This window comes from Alnus glutinosa, chromosome 2 (genome assembly GCF_958979055.1).
Source record: "Alnus glutinosa chromosome 2, dhAlnGlut1.1, whole genome shotgun sequence".
In the NCBI taxonomy this organism is placed as follows: Eukaryota; Viridiplantae; Streptophyta; class Magnoliopsida; order Fagales; family Betulaceae; genus Alnus; species Alnus glutinosa.
The window spans coordinates 24,629,062-24,651,491 of NC_084887.1; the positions used below are offsets into that span (position 1 = coordinate 24,629,062).

At 36.0% G+C, this 22,430-nt stretch overlaps 3 protein-coding genes across 9 annotated transcripts; all 3 read left to right on the forward strand.

Moving 5' to 3' along the window:
* Positions 1-547: 547 nt before the first annotated feature.
* On the forward strand, positions 548-6,944 carry LOC133860887 (UMP-CMP kinase). Of its 7 annotated transcripts, none has more exons than XM_062296535.1 (9): positions 548-814; positions 1,967-2,011; positions 2,672-2,726; positions 5,116-5,233; positions 5,323-5,479; positions 5,805-5,885; positions 5,965-6,072; positions 6,301-6,382; positions 6,552-6,944. In XM_062296535.1, the coding sequence occupies exons 1-8, from the start codon at positions 749-751 to the stop codon at positions 6,340-6,342; spliced, it is 672 nt and encodes a 223-aa protein (XP_062152519.1). In that variant the 5' UTR covers positions 548-748; the 3' UTR covers positions 6,343-6,382; positions 6,552-6,944. The 7 variants fall into 7 exon arrangements, with proteins under 7 accessions (XP_062152519.1, XP_062152518.1, XP_062152517.1 ...); XM_062296534.1 differs by having other exon boundaries at positions 6,610-6,944; XM_062296533.1 differs by having other exon boundaries at positions 6,613-6,944.
* A 2,298-nt stretch (positions 6,945-9,242) lies between these two features.
* Positions 9,243-11,086, forward strand: LOC133861189 (pentatricopeptide repeat-containing protein At4g25270, chloroplastic). The gene has a single exon (XM_062296912.1). The coding sequence runs from the start codon at positions 9,304-9,306 to the stop codon at positions 10,918-10,920; it is 1,617 nt and encodes a 538-aa protein (XP_062152896.1). The 5' UTR covers positions 9,243-9,303; the 3' UTR covers positions 10,921-11,086.
* A 4,885-nt stretch (positions 11,087-15,971) lies between these two features.
* LOC133860735 (21 kDa protein-like) lies at positions 15,972-16,791 on the forward strand. The gene has a single exon (XM_062296342.1). The coding sequence runs from the start codon at positions 16,031-16,033 to the stop codon at positions 16,622-16,624; it is 594 nt and encodes a 197-aa protein (XP_062152326.1). The 5' UTR covers positions 15,972-16,030; the 3' UTR covers positions 16,625-16,791.
* Positions 16,792-22,430: the final 5,639 nt, after the last annotated feature.

A 22,430-nucleotide genomic window follows, 5' to 3' on the forward strand; every position in this document is an offset into this window, starting at 1 on the left:
AAAAAAGTAAAGGGGTGGTCGCGCGCCACCCCCCATCACAGAAGGTGGCCGCGCGGCTACACCCCCTTGGGGGTTGCCTTCGGGCCATCCCAAGCTACTGGGGATGGCCGCACGCCACCCTCGGCAAACCAAAGGGGTGGTTGTCGTTTGGCAGCCACCCCTTTGCTTCTTTTTATTTATTTAATATTTTTTTTTATTAAAATGGACACGTGTCATCATCTTATTGGTTGACGTGATGCTTACATAGCGTTTAACAGAATCTGTCAAAATTTTTAACAGAATTTGACTCCAGGGATTGATTTGTAAATTAAGTCAACCACAGAGATTTATGAATTCATGTTGATACTATATGGAGTGATTTGTAATTTAGGCAAACCATAAAAATTAGTGTGTAATTATCCCTTAAATGTTTGATGGACATTTTCAATTGAATAATAGTTTGTAAAGGATAGTGAACTTTTTCTTAATTTTAAAAAAATAAAAAGAGCGTAGTTTAGTGGGATCCACCCGTTGATGTTCATAGGCCATAGCGGGCAAAAACCGTGCAGCTCAACGGTTCTGGGCTTCTGGCGCAACCAACGTGCCTCGGTGCCTGGGTGTACGTGGAGCTGGAAAATAGGTATTGCGTGCTACATGTTCGACGTAATATCTCAGTCAATTAACGAAATCCAAAAACAAAAGCAAAAGAAAAACCAAGAACTCAGATCAAGACGTCCCCGGGGAGAGAGAGAGAGAGAGGACAGGGGAGATGTGGAGGCTCGTAACTTCACTTACCGCATTGGTTTCTACCAGCAAATCATCAACTCTCAACCAGGTAAACAACTACAGCCTCACTCACCATCTTTCAGTGGAAAAATACATATAAAGGAAGAAAAAGAAAACGATTTTGACTGTAGATTTCATTGTGAATGGAGCCGACTCTGGTCGATCGAAGTAGTTGAATTACTATGATTTTTTTTTCCCCTGAAATCATGCGAGGTCAAGCTTAATAGGAATATCAGAAGCGTCCTGATATTCCTTCGTGTAGTTTATCATCAGGCTGAGCAATTGGATGGGATCCCGCTTTTAAATTTGGGATTAAGGAGTAAACCAAAAGTTGGGTGGGCTGAGGATAGTTTGACGGTTTAGTTGTCTTCTTTGTTTCGTGAGTTTAAATGGGTTTACGGCTATGTTCATTCAGGGATGTTAGACCAACTTGAAATTGGTTACGCTAGAACACGCGCTCCATTTGGTTCCACTTTGACATATTAGAAGATGATGACCGAGTAATGGTCGCATGGTGAAAATGAGTTCAGAGCTAGGATCATGAACAAGGGGCAGTTTAAGGGCAGTGATAAACAGTTAGCTCTTGTAGCTAAATGGAATTTGTTCTCCCTTGTGTAATTCTTGAGTTTGTTTAGCTGTTTGGCAGGTTGTTTACTGTCTTGTGTTGCTGGTTTTCAGCGAGTCAGGACTTGTTTTGATGTCCTGGAGTTCCAGGTTTCTGGAGTGTTGTAATTGACTTTGGTGTTGGTTATAAAAAGACTTTATTCATCCAAATAAAAAAAGAAAATGAGTTCGCTAAAATGCAGTGTATGTACATGTATATATAGTATAGGCACATATATGCTCCTACATATACATTTAAACATACCTATATATATCCATTCGTCATGTATGTACATATGTATGTATGTATATGAATGTAAAGGTAGTGCATACTTGCCAAACTCTGTAAATCTTCTGCTAGTTAAAAGAAGAGATTAAAATTTCGGACAATAATGAGGGTTGAAAAGCTGGTTCTGTTATCCTTGTTAGTTGGTTAATTTTTCAGGTAATTGTTTTATAGCCATGATATTTTCCATCAGCTGGGAAATTTATTAGTTTCTAAGATCTCCCTGTGAATTCTCCATCCTTTTAACTTTTTGATTTTGCGTCCCGAATTTAGGCCTGCTTTTGATTTTTTGTTTTCTGTTATTGACTCCAGCCAGCATCTACATCGAAGATTTGGAAATCATTTACCACAGAGATGGTATTGTTGTTTAGGATAAGGATTTCTTTTTACAGTGCAGCTAATGTCACAAAGAACTGTTAGCATTTACTACTTTCTAGTTTTTCTTTTGATAAGTACGTTTACTACTTTCTAGTTATAGTTTCTATCAATGAATTTTACCAAAAAATAAGATTTTAGCACTGAAGCTTTTGAAAGTTTTGACTACATTTAAGAGACGTTCTTTTAATGCCTATGATAAATGCCATTTGTTCATGATTGCATTTTGAAAGAAAATTGTTCCGTCCTTGGCATAGCCTTGTTTAAGTTATTTGACCGGTGCTAAATGAAGTCTTTGGCACCATTTTTCTCATTGTTAAATCATAGGCCATAGGGACCTGCCTTCTGATGTTGAGATGCATATTTTTTATTAGATTGGCAGAATGGGGTTTAAGTCAAGTGTTTGTTAGATGGTGACAGAACAACAGCTTATTCCCCATGTTAAACCTGGTCTGATCCTTGATATTGCAGGTATTGCGCAGAAAATACTGTTCGAACCATATTCATTTTTCTGGGTATAAAATATCTGCTAGATGGGCTTTAATATTTTTGAATATGAAATTTCTGTTTGAAGTTTCCAGTTATTGAGCTTCATTGTTGTCAAGGGAATCACTTACATGTTTGTTTCTTATTTTGATGCAGGCAAGACATGGAATTTCCTCCCATGATTGCACCCCATTCATAACTTTTGTCTTAGGTAATAATTATGCATTATTGTGTGACTGAATAATGGGATCCCATATTATTTTCTTTTTCTTTTCCTTTTCCTTTTGTTAAGTAATGGGATCCCCCATATTCGTATATATACTGTTATGGAACAAATAACTTCTGTTCTTATTGTACCTTGGTTTAAATCATTCTTGGCCTGAAGAAACAGATATCAGAACTTGTTTCAACTTGATTTCATTCCTTGAGCCTCACTTCTTGAGGCTCACTGCATGTTTGCATCTTGCACTAACCACTTGTAGAGAGATTTAGTACTTCCACCTTAACATGTTAGGAAATATTATGCTAGTGATATATGGAACTAGAAAATGTTTTTCGCTAAGATAATATTTGTATTTTAAAACTATATGATTTGTTATGAATTTGAGTCATTAAGAATCTCAAAATGACATTAGTTCAGCATAACTTGCTAGAGGAATTCACTCCATGTAGTTGGCTACAGTATTTAAACATTCTTGAGAATAAAACTTGTTGCCAAATTGTTCTTAAGAGGTCTTTGTTGTTTTTCTAGATCAGATGATCACTTATTTTCTTCTGGTCATATGATAGGAACTCCCTAACCTTCCAAACCCCAATGTGTAACTGAATTCTTGAACTCCCGCCAAAGGAGGAGAATTACCACTTGGCTACAAATGCTAGTGGTAGATTCTCCATCATAGTCACAAGCATTTATTAATAAGAATTGTATGTGATGAATCTCCATCTTAAGCAAAAGGTATAAGGCATGTATTATATTGATGTAGCTTGAGCCATTCGGGCTAATTGAATGCTGTGAAACATCAAGTGTTGTATAGCAAACCATACACCAAAAAGCTTGCTTTGCTGGTAACTTTGGAAGATATTTTAATTAGCAAGGTGAACATACTATTATTGCAGTCAATATGTCAATAAAATATCTTGGATTCAATGGTATACCAATTGCTATGCTGATTTGTTTGTTGACAGACCAGCATCTTAGAATGGTAGTGAAGATATCAATTCTTGCATCCTCGATGTTAGATATATGAAGACTTAGCAGACATATAGAACAACTGAGCTTTGAACATGTAGTAAAGCAAATTCTCTCTCTCTCTCCCCCCCCCCCCCCCTCCCAAACAAAAAAACAAATTGAGAAATCAATAAAAACATAAAAGAGCTTAGGATGATGGCCTAGCCAGTATTCTGGGATGTGCGGTGTCTTCTTTGGCTAGGTGGTGAGCTTAAATTTCACCTGGTAAATTGGTCCAAGATTTGCTCTCCGCTTGCTGAGGGAGGGAGGGAGGGGATGCCAAATATGACAGTTCGTGGGGTAGGTGGTGTTCTAATGAAGTTCACAAGTCGTATCAAGTGGGTTTGTGAAAAAACATCAGGAGGGGTTGGGGTGAGTTTTTTAGTTATACCAGATTTGATGTGAGAGATGGCTCTAAAATTAGATTCTAGCATGACAAGTGGTGTGGGAATTAGGTCCTTCAGGATATTTTCTCCTATTTGTATAGTATTGCTTGTGTAAAGGAGGCTTCCGTGGCAGATTGCTTGGAGTCAGCCAGTGATCCTCATTAGTGGAATGTAAGCTTTATCAGAGATGCTCATCATTGGGAGGTGGATGTCTTTGCTTCGTTTTTTAACTACTTGTATTCATTTAAACTGAGGTAGGAATGTGAATACAAGCTTCATTGGGACCCTTCCAAGAGAAAGAGGGATGTTTGACTTTAGATCTTTCTATAACATCCTTGTTTTTCATGATAGCACCCCCTTCCCTTGGAAGAGTATTTGGCGGAATAGGGCCCCCTTGAGAGTTGTGTTTTTTGCTTGGACAGTCACTCTAGGGAAGATCCTCACCATTGGTAACGTAAGGAAACAAAATGTTATTATGGGTTGACTAGTGCTATATGTGGAAGAGGAGTGGGGAGTCTGTGGATCATCTTCTTCTCCATTGTGAGATTGCCAATGCCTTATGGAGTGCTATTTTCAGCTATGTTGGGTTAGCTTGGGTCATGCCTAAAAGAGAAGTAGACCTTTTTGCTTGTTAGAGTGGTCTGGGAGGCAATCCTCAAAGGATAGTAATGAGGAAGATGGTTCTGTCCTGCCTTTTGTAGTGTCTTTGGAGGGAGAAATGATGGAAGTTTTGAAGACCGTGAGAGGATGGTGGCGGAACTTAAGTCTTTCTTTTTTACCACTTGACAACTGTTTTTTAGATCTTAATTTGCCTTGTCGTTTCTCCTTTATACTTCCTATGTATGTGTTGCTCCTTTTGCGCTTTTTTTTTTTTTTTTTTTTTTTAAAAAAAAAAAAAAAAAAACGAAGAAGTCTTGCAAAATTGTTGAAATGATGAGATTTTTAATGCTTTTATATGATAATTTTTTTTTTTCATGTTCTCTCAGGTGGCCCTGGTAGTGGGAAAGGTACACAATGTGCAAAGATTGTTGATACTTTTGGATTTAAACATCTTAGTGCAGGAGATCTGTTAAGGAGGGAAATAGCTTCTAATAGTGAATATGGGTAATGATGCCTGATCTTCATTGTTCAGAATATTCTTTTAGCACATTGTTAAATTTATTAAGTTTTTTGATGATTGAATTAAATTTCAGCTCCACGATTCTTAATACAATTAAAGAAGGACGAATTGTTCCTTCTGCAGTGACAGTCAAACTGATACAAAGGGAGATGGAATCAAGTGACAATCACAAATTTCTTATTGACGGCTTCCCACGAAGCGAGGAAAACCGCATAGCATTTGAACGAATCGTGAGTCTCTCTCTCAAATATTTGTCCCATTAAAACAGGAAAAAAATATAATTTTTATCCATTCATCATAATAATCAGGTGAACTCAGCTTGGTCCATGCACTTTGCCTTCCAATATATACTTTTGATCGATAGAAATTTTTTTACACCAACAAGGAAGAGTAGCAAAGTCAGGATTTTTGTAGATGGATAAAACAGGAAATGAAAGAGATCAGGAATGAAAACTCTAATAAGGGTGTAAGGAGCAGTAATAATTCCATTTCAAAGCAAATGATTTGTCATGACACAACCTGTATGAAACATAACCCATATTGTTCCAAATGCAGATGGGAGCAGAACCAAATATCGTTCTTTTCTTTGATTGCCCTGAAGAAGAGATGGTGAAGCGAGTGCTAAGCCGTAATCAGGTTCTTATGCATTCTATTTCTTCATATAGTCAGATTAGGTAGAAACCATTATTCAAGGTTATGATGTCTTTTGTTGTAGGGCCGAGTTGATGATAATCTAGACACAATCAAGAAACGTCTTAAAGTGTTTGAAGCACTGAATCTTCCTGTAATCAATTACTATGCGGAGAAAGGAAAACTTTATAAGGTAATTTAATAAGTAAATAATGTATTTTGGGATTATTTTAGATCTTTTTATTTGGTGGTGTTCGAGCCTCAGCCTTCTCATGTATATGCATACAGGATCTAATCGGCTTGCCTTTTTGTTCGGCTTTTCCCATGCATCTGTGTTATGTTCTTTCCCATCTTTTGATGAGTTTATAGCATTCCATTTCCTTTTTCGGGATTAATTATAAAGTACATGATGTCATAACAGAAGCCAATATGTGCAGATCAGTGCATTAGGAACAGAAGATGAAATATTTGAACAAGTTCGCCCAGCTTTTGCTGCATTTGAGGTATGTTTTATTATCGGTATTTCCCTTTTAAGTGCTTATTGTATCACTCATCAAGAATTTGGCCCTCATCATTTAGCTACTTTCTTTGTCATGAGCGGTAAAATAAGTACTGTATGACACTCACCATGTCCTTTACCTATACTCATTCGGAAAATAATGTTTACACCAGATTAATTCATAGACCCTGCCATTCGTTGAACGACAATGACTCGAATTTTACTCTGCAGCAGGTGATTAAGTGAAAGTTAAATTGTGTGTGTCAACCAAAGTACAAGCACGGCAGATCCGGGTTTTTTTTGGGAGTTCTGCCTATCTTGGCTGAGATGGCCACAGGTTAGTTGGCCCTTTCAAGTAATGGGAATTCTCAGCTTAGTTTGTCTGGGAATTCAGTAGAGGCAAAAACAAATGAGCTTAGAGGGTAAATGTTCTTTAACTGTTATTATTTTGATGTACACTGTTTATGCTGCAATAGAAATGTGCAGTGTTGACCCCCCCACCCCCAATAAAAAGCTCAAATATTGTTCTATATTATGAAAAAGGTACTCTTTGGCTTACAGATTTATTTAATGATTACAATATATGAGGAAACAGGACCAATGCCTTCCATGTTTGACGGAACAAAATTAATTACATCCAACGATTTGAAAATAATAATTCGTTTGGGTGTTTGATTTTTTGAAATCAGAATTCAATTCTAATTTACTACGTAAATTTCGATGTTTGACTTTATGAGATAAAATTTTAAAAAAATTAAATAAAATGATTTGTTTTTGAAAAAAGTAGAAAAAAATCAATATTGTTTTTCATTGTCAAACGGGGTTTCAAAACCGTGTAAGGATTTTCATCAATGAATGGAAATGGTAAATGATTAAGGATCCAAAGTCTTGACTGCATCGTCTATGGAAACTGCCATGTTCAAAGGCTTTAAATTACAAAACGAAGTTTAAAGATCATGTTTGAATTTGAATTTATCTTGTTTTGTGAATGGAAAACAACCGATGAGTCACGCTAGACTCATTAGCCGGTCTGGAGGCGGCGGAACCACCTCATGAGCCTTTTTCAATTTTTTCTTTTAAGTTTCAATTTTTTATTTTTTATTTTTAAGTTTTTTTATTTTCAATTTTTTTATTAATTTTTAAAGCTTTTTATTTTCTGTTTTTTTAATTTTTTTACATTATGATACTTGTCTACTCTCAGCACTTGACATGTAGACAACCGTTAGTTTTTTGTCGGAAAAATTAACAGATGTACCAATTCGATCTTTTTCCCAAACCCAGATACTATTTGTGATACGAATTGAAGCACACAGGGCAAAAAATAAAGACTTTAAACCACATGTACAAAAAATGTATTTAACCCTAAAATTTAAAATGATTGTGGTTTTGTCAAGTGGATGTGGTGGATTTAAATTCTTGGAAACATTTTCTTTTTTCAACAGTTTTTAAGCAAAATAGATATTAGCTGGGGTTTACATGCGGATGCGGGTATTTGTAATATTTACAGATGCATCTACAAAATGCGGATATCACTTTTAGATATTCGCATCTACATCATGTTTTTACTAATTGCGTCCGCGGTTATCGTGGTTATTATCTGCTATCCGCATATTATGTAATGGGCCTTTTGGGCTTATTTCAATCTTTTGGGCCTTATTTGAGTCTATATTAGAGCCTATTTTAAACGATTTTGAAATAATTTATACCGGTTTTTAGTGTTTTTTTTTTTTATTGTTTTAATTTTTTAAGCCCTAATTTTTTGAAAATATATTGATTTCATATTATTTTTTTTTAATTTTTTTTTATCCGTGTATTACACGAGAAATCAATACAACCAACTAAACCAATGTAAACATAACCTCTACCTAATTCAAAACAACGTCGTTTATATAAATTTATTAAATATAAAATATATATTATATATAAAAGGTACGTGGATGTGAATATTATATACACATGTGCGCAGATAGTTATAAATAGCTAATGTGGACAGATATTTCGGCCTTTAATACTCCGTTTGTTTCGGCGTAAAATGATTTCGACATTTTTCGGTGTTTGGTAGGGGCGAAAATAATAGTCAACCGGAAAATGATTTCTGTTTGACCGAAAACCCTTAGTAAATTTCGGAAAATGATTTACGCTTTTTAAAAGCGTAAATCATTTTTCGAAGACGCTAGACGCATTCGACTCCTATTAAACGACACAGTCGACTTTCACTTCAAGCAGTCGACCATCACCGAAATCTTGCCGGTACCGAAATCCGACAGCACCCGATCTATGTCGCCGGAATCCGGTCAGTCCGGAATCTGGCAAGAACGGCCGGATTCCAGTGGAGATGGCCGGATCAGGCCAGAAAGGCTGGATTCAGCCTATTGGTCGGATTCCGGCGGTTCTGGCAAATTCTAGCCAGTATGCTGGAGTCCGGCCGTTCTATGCCGGAATCCGGCCAACTCAGATTTCGACGAAACTGTTCGGATTCTGGCCTTTATCTTGGATTCCAGCTATAATAGCAGGAATGGCGGAATCCGGTAAAAGGGGCCGGAATCTGTCGGTCAGTGACAGAATCTCGTCTTCGGTAATTTTTATATTATTTTACATTAATATTTATATGTTTGGAATAAAAAATAATTTTTATAGGTTAATATGATTAAATGAAAACAATAAAAAAAAATTGTGATTTTCTGTACGCGCCAAACACCGAAAAATGCTTTGAGCCAAAAATATTTTCTAGAAAAATGACTTTCCTAAAATTATTTTACGACAGAAACCATTTTACGTTGAAACAAACGAAGAATAAGATTCTATACACATAATTTGTGAATTTGACATCATGATTTGTTCAAGAAACATTATTACTCTTTGTGCAATGGCGCTGAATGTTACATTACACTGAAAAGGTATTCCCCCATATGAAGCCCCGCGCAAATGAATACAAAGCAACTCCCTCCAATTTGCCATTCTTCCTCAATCCCTTTTCCCAAAATGGTAACCACTCTACAACCACCAGCTTTCCACACAACTTCTTTGATCCTCTACTGCTCTTCCAAGAGCAAGAAAATCAAGAAGCAGAAACAAATCCACCAGAACAAAGGGAACAGCCTCTCCTTTCCAAAACCAACCCCAACCCCACTCTTAATCAACCAAAAACCCTACACCCAAACAAAAACCCAGGCCCTTGACGCTGTCGTTGATGACCTAGAAGCCTCTGTGGAGAAAGGTATAAAAATTGACACGGAAATATTTTCTTCTCTCTTAGAGACATGCTTCCATTTGCAAGCCATTGACCATGGTATCCGAATTCACTGCCTTATTCCAGCAAACCTTTTACGTAGAAATGTTGGCCTATCGTCGAAGCTGCTTCGTCTTTATGCGTCATGTGGGCATGTTGACGAAGCTCACCAGGTGTTTGATCAAATGGCTAACCGAGATGCATCGGCTTTTCCCTGGAATTCTCTTATCTCGGGGTATGCTGAATTGGGTCTATATGAAGATGCCATGGCGCTTTACTTTCAAATGGAGGAGGATGGTGTTGAGCCGGACTCGTTCACGTTCCCTCGCGTGTTGAAAGCTTGTGGGGGAATTGGCTCGATTCGCATTGGGGAGGAGGTGCATCGGCATGTAGTTCGTTCGGGCTTTGCAAGTGATGGGTTTGTGCTCAATGCTCTTGTTGACATGTATGCTAAGTGTGGTGACATTGTAAAGGCTCGGAAGGTATTTGACAAGATTGCTTTCCGGGACTTGATCTCGTGGAATGCTATGCTCACAGGTTATATTCGTCACGGGCTTTTGGTGGAGGCATTGGACATCTTTGGCCAAATGCTTCAACAGGACTATGAGCCAGACTCGGTTGCTATATCCACGATTCTTACCAGTTTGTCATCATTAAAGCTTGCACTCCACATACATGGCTGGGTTCTTCGTCGAGGATTCGAGTGGAATTTGTCCATAGCTAATTCATTGATTGTTGTGTACTCCAATCACGGAAAGTTGGATCAAGCACGCTGGTTGTTTAGCCAAATGCCCGAGAGGGATGTTGTGTCATGGAACTCTATAATTTCTGCTCACTCTAGAGACCTGCAAGTTCTAACGTACTTTGAGCAGATGGAGAATGCTGGCACTGTGCCAGATAGTATATCATTTGTGTCCATCCTATCAGCTTGCGCCCATTTGGGCATGGTGAAGGATGGGGAGAGAATGTATTCTGTGATGAGGGGAAAATATGGAATAAGCCCAATCATGGAACACTATGCTTGTATGGTTAATCTTTATGGGAGGGCAGGACTGATCAAAGAGGCTTATGCCATCATAGTGGAGACAATGGAATTTGAGGCTGGTCCAACCGTGTGGGGGGCATTGCTGTATGCTTGCTTTCTTCATGGAAATGTAGATATTGGAGAAATTGCGGCTGAAAAACTTTTTGAGTTGGAGCCGGATAATGAACATAATTATGAGCTTTTGATGAACATTTATCGCAATGCGGGTAGATTGGCGGATGTGGAAAGAGTGAGAGTGGTGATGGTGGAAAGAGGATTGGATTTTTGATAGACCCCCACGTATCTCTTTTAATTCATTCATATTTATGTTCAACACCTGTAGCCATTAAGGATTGGAACACAAAAATGTTCCATGCACATATTATGAAACATTTCTGTACCCTATCGTGTCTACAAAGGTAAGAAAATTAATAGGTTAATTAACTTTAATGGAATTGGAAAGGATTAGACTGTCCCAAAGGGTAGACGTGGATTGATGTCAAAACAATTTACCTAGCACAACTTGGAGAAGGTTAGAACTTTGCACTAGGAACACATTTGTCCCCTAAACTAAGAATTAATTAAAAAAAAAAAATCGCAGTTATGGGCTTAACCAATTACCCTATTTCTACCCCTTTTTGTTATTGCTTTAGAGTGCGTTTGTGATTGCAATTTCGTAGACAATAATACTCCGTTTGTTTCAGCATAAGATAATTTCTAGAAAATGATTTAGTCATTTTACGGTGTTTGGTAAGGGCGAAAATAATGGTCAACGAAAATCATTTTAGGTTTGACCGTAAAAGTTTATTTAATTTTTGAAAAACGATTTACAGTTATAAAAATTGTAAATCATTTTCCGAAATTAAATTCTTCGTCTTTACACGCATGCTTGATATTTGATTGTTGGAATCCGACAATGGTCAGTCTTCAGAATCCAGGCGGGCCCGGAATCGGGCAACATTCGGCCACCGGAATATTGCCGGTGCTGGAATCCGACCAGATCCCGAGGAGTCCGGCCAAACATGCTTGCCGGAATCCGGCAACGATGATCGGACTTGCCGGATTTCGGCGACAGTTGCATTTTTGTTTTTCGTAATTTTTTCATGCGAGCCAAATGCTGAAAAATATTTTCGAGAAAATCATTTTTTTTTTTTCTTGAAAATGATTTCGTCGAAAATATTTTACGGTGGAAACCATTTTACGTTGAAACAAACAGAGTATAAGTGTGATTTTAAACTGAATTGCAGAACATAAATCGTTTGGGAACTGTATTTTTAAAAATTGCGATTTGAAAATGTAGAAAATCTGTTTTTTCAAATCGCAAGTAAAATTGTGTATTTTTAAAAATGCAGAATTTTAAAGGTTAATTTACGATTCTAAAGACTAAACTGCAATTTTACCAAACACTTAACTGCATTTTTAAAATCAACTTTTTCAAATTACACATTTTAAAATCACAAACCTAAACGGACCTTCCACCTAAACCAGCAATAGCCTCTTCAAATATCAATTCACTCACTTCTATGAAGGACTTTTTATTATTATCATTTTCATTTTTGCTGCGTAATAATCGTCACTAACTATGGAAATTGCACATGTGATGATTTATTGCCACATCCTGCAATGTATAATAATCTATTATACTTATATTAGTGTATCTCGTCCAAGATTTAAGGGGCGATGCTGGAGAAATAACTAATAAGATGTGTTTAATATCTATTTCTTTTGGGCGATAGCTTCTATCATTTAATTGTCTACATCCTTTCATTGGAGGGATTAGAAGCAATCCTGCACATGTATCAGCAACAGCAACAGCAAAGGCTGTCCATTAACTGTCATATGCATAATCTTTTTTAAAGCACTTGCCACTTAAGTTAAATCTTTAAACATTTACGAGATAGATGTTACCTACGTGCATTGTAAGATTTAACCTAACTAAAATAGATATGTTTGGTGCAAGAGAATGACACCAAACATATCTTATTATTATTATTATTATTATTGCACATTATGAACATACTAAATTTCCGTAACTAATTCACCAAACAAGACGTGTTGTCTTTTGCCCCAAACATGTACCTATCATAAATGTCTCTCTTGATGTTGAAGCTTTTTTTTTATGAGACTTGTAAAGCCTAGCTACGACAACTTGAGTTTATATTACGATATTTTGAGTAACGCATGCATTCATAGGATTGATAACCTTTTAATTAAACTCAGGCATCAAATTAGCCTCCTAAAGTACGGACAAATAAGCAAAACTAATAATCACAAGTTAATCGATCCTTTCCACCCCCACAAAGTCAATATTGAAATAGTGTGGACTTCATCATTCATTCCCCTATGGCCTAGGCCCTAGCTAGTCTTATTTGACGAATAAGACCAAATAGAAAATCCATCGACATCAATTAGAGAAATTGGCAAAATTATTCGACAGCTTCCTTTGTGCTTTGAATTAAATAACTTTTGCAGCGCGAGTTTTTTTTTTTTTTTTTTCAAGTGTTGGATCCGTGTTGTTAGCCACATGAAACAGCGCTCAAATTTATGTTTCACCAGTTTGGTCGGCGGCATGTTCTAACTCTTGGACGGAGGACAGATGAAGAGAGAGAGGCCTACCTTTAGGGGCGGAATCAGAAATTTTGGTAAGGGGGACGAATTTTTTTTTTTTTTTTTTTGAGACAGACTTGCATAAATATGCATATAAATATTTAAAATCTTTACATATTTGTGTTTGTACATATTGATATTAAATAAAAGTATTGAAGTTTTACATTTAAAAAAAAAAAAACTTGCAAAAAAAAAAAAAACTAAACATAATCTATAGGGTCCAATAAAAATGATACTTATGATCGTGAACTCTTTTTCCTAACAATCCTTTAAAGCTCCAAATAACAATGCTATGAGTCGAGCCAAACAATGGTGAAATCATAAATGATTAAACTATTTAACTTGTGATGCCAAAAAAAAATATTGTACGTGAACCCAAATGACTGCAAAATTACTATTCAAAAAATTGATTGTTGGTTAGAGACTTCACTTAGAGTAACTACTCAAAGAACTCAAATCATTTAACTTTTTTCTTTTGCATCTTCAGAGTCTTAAACCAAATTGAGTTTCTAGTTAAAAGCCAACTAGAATATAGAAAGAAATTAAATGAATGGGGTATTTTAGATTTTTTGTGTTAAAAGATGGGGCAAAACTAAAAAAAATAAGTTAAAAGGGAACACAAATATTATTTTGAGAGGACAAAAGTATCATTTTGAAAGAACAAAATTATTTTTTTGGTATATTTAAGGATATTTTTCAAAATTTTGGAGGAATATTCGTCCCCTACCCAAGACGTGGGTCCGCCCCTGCTATCTTATCTGCTCTTGGGATGAATATTTTTTTTTTTTTTTTTTTTATAAGTCTTGGAATTAATATGTTAATAAAATAAGAAAGCCTCAGTTATTTTTAACTTTTACCTTTCGGAAAGCTGGTGGGTTGTTCATTTCAATTTTCACGTTACTTTCTGCAACGTTTTCACATCTATCGGTCTTGATTTGTCATTTGTTTTCTCTTTCTAAAGTTTCAATTGTGTCCACACCATTTAATTCATGGCTCATTTACTTTTTCCCTTAGCCCCACTTCAAGATTACCCCCCATACCAGGCTTTGATTTTTATTTTTGATTATGAAACCGTACGTGAAGTTTAACATAATGAGAGAAATTATATTTTAATTTTAAAATTATTCCAACATGCCTACATGATAGTTTTAATTAATCTTTGGATCGGTTCCTCTCTTTCCCTTTCTTGCGTAAAAAAAAAATAAAAAAATAAAAAATTCAAGAGTTCGTGTAAGCATTTCTTAATAAAATAAGTATTAAAAATAGAATAAAAAAAATGCAAATATCTTGCTCTTGATAACATGTGATAGCACAATCAATAATTGGGCTAGCCACTTGGGATATTGCACTTTCTTTATGAAACCGACTTGCATAAGCTTGCCGGCTTCTTCTGCGACCGCCATACGTAAGTATATATAAAAAGTTAAAGGGACCTAAATGGAAAGCGACATATTCTTGTGATTTCATTTACTTTTTTTTTTTATATATATATATATATATTTTGTAACAAAGTAAAAGATGTGTTGGTGGGGATGCACTAGAAAAAGCCTTTGTCTGTTCTGTTATAGTGCTTAAGAGAGTAGAGAACATCTATTTTTTATTTGTAGTTTCAACTCCCAGATTTGGACCAATATTATGGCCGAATGTTCTTTGCTAAATGTGCCCTTGAGCTGGGATGATTTGCTAAGCTAGCTGGGGGTTGTTGTCTTGACTGGTAGAAGCTTTAAGGCTATTTTGGAAAGACTTAGTTTGGGTGCTATTGCTAACCAGCTTTGGAGGCAACGGAATGACTTGATGCATCACAATACTCCTTGGATTGAGGAGTCCATTCTAGCGCAAATTAAATGGAAAGTTCGTGCGAGATTTACGACAATGGGCAATTTTAAGTGCTCTAGAAAGAATCTAATTAGAACTTGCTTCTCGGTGGAATATACAAATTAAATGGGAATGCTGCCTCCAACAATTCTCTCTCTTATCGAGTGGGTTCGAAACGACAGGACATTTAAAGCTTTTAGACAGTGCCCACAACCACAACAGTTCCCTTTCTTATCAAGCAAGTCTTGAATAAGCAAGTCAGTAAATAAACTAATACCATTCCATATAAAAGTGTTTTAGTTTGGGGCGTATGGGAGGGAAGGATTCTTCTAGTGTGCCATGTGCCACTGTCTAATAGCCTTACTCCTAAGATTGAAAATCATATGGTCCTTTGAGATGCCAATGTGCCACTGTCTGCAGCTTAAGTGTTGGCAAATACAAGTTAGGGTCGTCGGCAGCTTATTATGCTACAATTTTCCCTAATCCTCCTGAATCTTGATTAAAGTAATTCTATTCTATCGCTTTCAAAATTGAAAAATGTACGCCATCATAAATTGATATTACACGTGATCGCAATTTGTAAACCACATGGTAGGCCCCTTTCATTTAATTTAAATTAAAAGGATTCCGGTATGACCAAGTGCCTCTTTCAGTGGGTCCATTTAATTAGCAATGTCCGCTAAATACTTCCAAATGTTAAGAACTAATAATCAGCCTAAATTAGCTCCAAAATTAGGTATTAGTCACGTCGGTACGAAAAGGTGACAGACATTATTATTACATAAGATAAGCTTGTACGTACCTAAAAATCTCTCAAAATTTGACTATGATTTCGGCCGTCCTTTGTTTTTTTTGCTTGATTGGCGCATTCTTTTATGTTACTACCCTTTTCTCAAAGCCCTCTATAAATTAATGCTTATCTCCCACTCAACAAACCAACCAACCGGTAGTACTCCACAACACCACAGGAAAAGAAAATGGGTAGGCAAATTGTTTGGCTTCTGTTCTTTTTCCTATACGTTGCCGGCACAGCCAAATCGGCAGCAACTACTAGCGGCGGTGCCACCAATTTCATCAAGGTTTCTTGCAGCACCACCAGCTTTCCTGCCCTTTGTGTCCAATCTCTCTCAGCCTACGCCACGGAGATCAAGCAAAGCCCACGCCAGTTGGCGCAGGCCGCCTTGTCCGTGAGCCTCGCCAGGGCTCAGTCCACCAACACATTTGTCTCGAAAATGAACAAGTTAAAGGGATTGAAGGCTAGGGAGTACGCGGCTATTAAAGATTGCTTGGATGAGATGGCTGACACTGTGGACCGCCTTAGCCGGTCCTTTCAGGAGCTCAAGCGCATGGGTCAAGCCAAGGGTCAGGACTTTGTGTGGCACATGAGCAACGTGCAGACTTGGGTCAGTGCCGCGCTGACCGATGAGAACACTTGCGTCGATGGGTTCGCCGGCCGGGCGTTAGAGGGCAAAGTCAAGGCTTCCATCAAGGCACGGGTTGTTAACGTTGCCCAGGTCACCAGTAATGCGCTAGCCCTAGCTAATCACTATGCCTCAAGCTCAAAGCAGTAAATGCTCTGTATCTATATGTTCCTGCCGCTGCCCACTGTCTGTCAGCCATAGTTTTATTTTTTTTTTTTTTTTTTTTTTTTTTTGTTGTTTTTTGTGAGTGTCTGTCTGCCATAATTTTGTACTTTTAACCTTTTGTTATATATATATATATATATAGATGGAAATCAGCTGCCCACTGTCTTGGCCTTTTGATTTTTTTTTTTTTATTATTATTTTGTTTTTGGTCACGAGTTTCTTGGCCTTTTGGATTGGTCTAAAAGTAGTTTGGGTTCTTCGTTGAGTTTTAAAATTTGCCATCCCTTGATTGAAGGGATAGACCGGAAAATAAGGGAGTAAGAAAGACACAAAAGTCTACGATTCCCAAAGTGGGTTAGATAACTGATTAATATCATGAATTAATGACTCAATTTAATTGTTTGAGTCTATTAAATTATATTAAATTCCATTACTTCTCTTACCTTTATATTTCACCCATTAACATATAATTTTCTTTTTCTTTTTCTTTTTGTAACAACTCCAAACAATATAGCTAATAAAGCCTCAATTATCTTTAAATTCTTTAAAACACACATTTTGTTACATTTTGCTGAAGTGCTTCATCATATTTGGACACAATCAATGGTGCTTCTGGATCTTTTTTTTTTTAATCTTTTTGTCTCTTTTAAATTGCAGAGTTGAAATAAAAAGAATAAAAGACAGATTCGTCACAGTCCCTGGTGGCACATAATGATATAATTCTAAAAACAAGAAGAAAAGGTGAAGTAGAAGAAATGAAAAATGACCATTAATCACTATCTCTCCATCTCCCTCTCTCAAATTTCAATTCAATGGTCGCTGAGAAAATATTATTTGAAATATTTGAAAATATATGTCGGCAAGAGTATAATAAAAAAATAATATTTAAAAAAAGTAGAAAAGATAATAAAAAATTTGTTGAATTGTGTATTAAAAAAGTAGTAATTAGAATAAAGAATTGTATTTTTTTTTTTGGATAGCTAAAATACATGAGTAATATTATATGCAATACACAATTTAATTTAAAATTAATCATTATTAAATTTTAACCAATTTTAAAAATCACGTCACAATTGAAAGTCAAAAAAGAAATAAGAATCTTACCTATAACATTACTTAAAATACATATCCTTATTAGACATGCTATTAAGGTTATTTCAACTGGCACATGAATATATTATTCACATTATTATAAATTTATGATAATAATGTGAATAAATTTTTGGCCACCCATCCATGCTTAATTGATTATGCTTTGGTATAAGAGGGGAAGTACAAGTTGATGGGGGAAGGCCAAATGTTTAATATGGACGGTGCATTTGTGAACGTGTGAAAGCAATAGGACTTAATTAATTAAAGAGCAGAGACAAAATAGGAAGTCTGTGGGTTGGAGACTCCTGCAGTCTTGCGTGCTGTCCGACTGTGACCACGTGAGCTGTACGTATTTGCCTTTGGATTGTGGAAAGGACTTTTGAAATCACAGCAGAATTGGATCATATAAATCAAGCAATGGGGCCGGGCTGCGTATGGTGCACGGCCGAATTGGTCCCACTTTCTTCTGATTTTTTTTTTTTTAAATGTATTTTAAAATAATAAATAAATCTCTTTATATTTTACCTAATTTTCTCTGTTTGTATTTTTAATTTTGGAAATTTAATTTAATTTTGTAAATTTTTCAGGTCGAACATTCGTATGCTATTTAGGGTTATACGAACGTTCGCTATACAATTCGATTGTTCAATACACCAAAGGTGTGAGATGTACATTCTGACACACAATACACCACGTCATTCGAACGTTTAAAGTACGAAGAATGATCGTTTCGACGAACATTCGGTCAAAAGTCATACAAGTCTTAATTTTCAATTAAAACATACTTAATCCTATTTAATAATTTTGGGTACTACACAATTGCAATAATAGGATGATACGCAATAATAAGTACATAAAAGAAAGTTTAAGCGGCTAAGGTAAACAAGTTACATTTGTGCTAGCATTTTATAAGTATTGACCTGGCACATTTAAATTAATGTACAATGTTATGCAAGGTTTTTAAAGAAAAGCTCGAATTACTTTTTTGAGCAATATGAAAAAAGTATGAAAATGTTCGCATGTATGAAATGTAAGACGTAGATTGTTTTTATAAATGTTGTCTTAAATGATGCATGAAATGTTGAAAATACTACTTTTGTACATTAAAATGTGTTTATGAGATGAAATGGCTAAGCAATATTAGATATAATGTTATTTATGATGAATGTGATCGAACTTGATGACAAGGGTACAGTGTCAATTTTAATATTTGTGGAGGCAGTGCAACGCACAATTATGTAATATTACATATGTTGTCACATTTATGATGAATGTGACGACATGGTACCCTTGTCGTCAAGTTCCATCACATTCATCATAAATAACATCATAAGTAATATTGCATAGCCATTTCATCTCATAAACACATTTTAATATTTGTGGAGGCAGTGCAACACACGATTATTTTAGGTGTGGCCTCACCAGCCATTAGCTGTAAGTAAAAGGGACTAGGATGATAGGGTTTTGCATAGAGGGGTTGTACAAAAAAGTCATTTTCAAAAGATGATGTGCAACACAAGTATAACATTGCTCTGGGGGTTATGCATAGCTAGTATGTTTGTATGAATACTTCATGTAGAGCCAGTATCTTTGAATGATAGAAACTAGCCGCATATTTATGTAGTTTCATAGATGCATAAAATGACTGACATGAAAACGATGATACTTACAAAGCGAATGTCTTTAGTAAAATGTTTTAAGAGAAACATTTTTGAAATTTAATTTAGAAAAGAACGTTGCATTGAAGATACTGTTATCTACATGATGAAATGTTCACAATCACACGCTAGAACCAATTTACCTGCTTACTTAGTTGTGGACTTATGCTTTACATTTTTATCGGTAAAACATTTCTGTTTTATAGAAGAACCAACTAAGTTTTTAGGTAAGAAGGACTTCAAGATTCATGCGGCCGTTTGCCGTAATGATATTGATATGGTTATTGCTTGAGAGCTTATTGCAGGTGTTTGTAGGCTGCTCTACGTGATTAGTACTTTTGGGTAAGCTGTAAACTTAGCTTTTTAAGAAGTGCTTGTATATTAAGGTGCAATATAGGTCCACTTATTAGCAACGATTTTAATGTAATGATTTAAGTTAATGTGATGATTTTTAGTAAATGCTCTGGTTGTAATGATTAATCTTGATAGAATAAGAGAAAATCATGCATTTTCGCTGGTTAGTATTCAGATTATGAGGAGTAGATGTATATATCCCTATGGGCTTATTTACTTGGCAAATAGGTTAAGGGAGGCACACCGAGTTAATTACCGTTTAATTAATCTCGAGGGCGTTATAGTAACTATCCTTGAATTTTAAGTGGAGGCTGCATAAACTTTCAAGATGTTTTTCTTACTTTAGTCGTAAAATCGGTAACTAATTACGTTATTACAAAAATCATTAACTAAGATATTTTTGGAAACTTTAAGAAATTTCTTTGTATTCCTGTTGCATGATTGTTCTCACAAGGATCTTCTATTGGAAATGCCTTTTCCGCTTATTTGTTGGTGGTGCCGCCCCTCCTCCCTCCTTCACCACCACTCCCTTTTTCAAATTTTGCACACACCACCTCGGCCTCGTTTCTTAGTTGGTGGCACCACACATTCTCATCCTTCACCACCACTTCCTTTCCCTTTATTGCTCACACCACCTTGACCCTGCTTCTTAGTTGATGGTGCCACCCCTTCTCCTCTTTCACCACCACTCCCTTTCCCATTTTGTACCTTCTTTCCCAATTTCTCTTCACTCTCAAGTGAATCGTCCGAACCCGAAAAAGGGCCCACATGTTTTCTCACAACACTAGGGTACGATGTACAAACGATTATAGCAGGTAATTATTGGTTAAAACTGCTAACCGCTTAAGCGGTTATTGCATTTTACTAACTGCAATCGTTAACCGCCTAGGTGGAGGCGGTTATTGAGTCGATAACCGGCGGTTGTATAACTGCTTTTCAATTTGGGTTTTGGGCCAATTTTAGACCGGTTTTGGCCACTTTTGGGCTGGTTTTAGTGCAAATTTTAAATCCAAATCTAAAACATAACAAATCCAAAATTTTATATATATATATATATATATATATATATATATATATATATATATATATATATAAGCGGTTAGCGATTATTAACTGCTTTTCCCAAACCCTATAATTGCTTTTGAAATCAGTTATGCGGTTATATAGTTATGTGGTTAACGGTTTTAAAGCGGTTATAGCCGTGCACTACCCAGACATGGCAGGAGGTGGCCTTCGGGCCACCCAAAAGGCCTTCTAGGGCCACCCCCAGCCCCAGCCCCAGTGAAACATGTTACATCATTACTATATATACTCAAATTATCTTTTAGTTGCAACCATGCAAGGAGCCTTTCTAGTTATCTGTTATTGGCTTCTCCTGTAAATTGAAAGTACGTCTATGGTTTCTTATTAAAGCTGGCATGTTGCATTTATATGTAATAAATTTTAGTTTGTTTATGTTAAGAGTCTCACATTGCCAAGGTATGCCTGGGTTGTGGGCTTTATAAGCCTTGAGCAAACCTCTTTTCTTGAGGTGCATTTTAAGAATGAGTAAGGCTCAAGTGACTTCAATATGATATCAGAGCCACAAGCCCTTGGACAATGTTGGGCCTTTTCTCCCGATATTAAACACGTGTTTGGTCAAAAAGATGCCGCACATGAGTGAGCATGTTAAGAGTCCCACATTGCCAAGGTATGCCTGGGTTGTGGGTTTTATAAGCTTTGAGCAAACCTCTTTCCTTAGATACCTTTTAGGAATGAGTAAAGCTCAAGTGACTCCAATAGTTTCGTGTGCTAAATTGCAGATTACAAGAATAAAGTGGGGTGCATTCTGAAGGGTTTTTACATAGAGACATCAAACCACATAACTTCCTCATGGGTCTTGGTAGAAAAACAATTTTTTTTTTTTTTTTTGAAACGATAGAAAAACAATTTTGGTAACAAGATATGGACAAAATATTTGAGAATGTGTTTACTGGTCGGTTTTGTTGGTTAGGCTGCAATGAATTCTGTATCTTCTTTATATTTTATTTTTGTATCTCATTTCTCCATTACCATATCTTAAGTTTTATTAGATGCTACCTTTTATGTATGCTGTTGAGGAAGATCTCTAGTTTTGTCCGTGTGTTTGTGTAGAGATTAGTGTGAATTCTGTAGTTTTAAGTCAATGATTAAATTCAACTTTTAATTAGCTTTGTGTCTATGTACTCCATTTTTCTAGACTAAAAGTTCATTGACAATTGGAGACTATATAAAAAAAAATAAATCCAAATATATATATATATATAAGCAATCCAAACTTAATTATCAACCACGACATGTCGTTTTTGCTAATAAGAATTTGTCAGCGACAACTTTAACTTTCATCACAGATATGTTCCATGACGATCGAGTATTAATTTTTTCAACAACAACATATTAGCAGCGATCAACCTAATCGTTGCTAATAGATTCTTATCTTGGACGACTAAGTTGTCATCGTTGATAATATATAAAGTTGTTGCTTTCGTTTTTATTTATTTTCCTACCCCATAGAAGCCATAGATATTGCTAGCTAGTAGCTAGTAAAGAGGCCGGGGGGAGAGGTTTACTAAGTTTTAGTAAGTGCTAGTGTTGGCCGGCACAAGTTTTTAATTCAGACTGTTATCCTTTTAACAAGCAATTTTGGTTTCATTAATGTTGTTTTTATC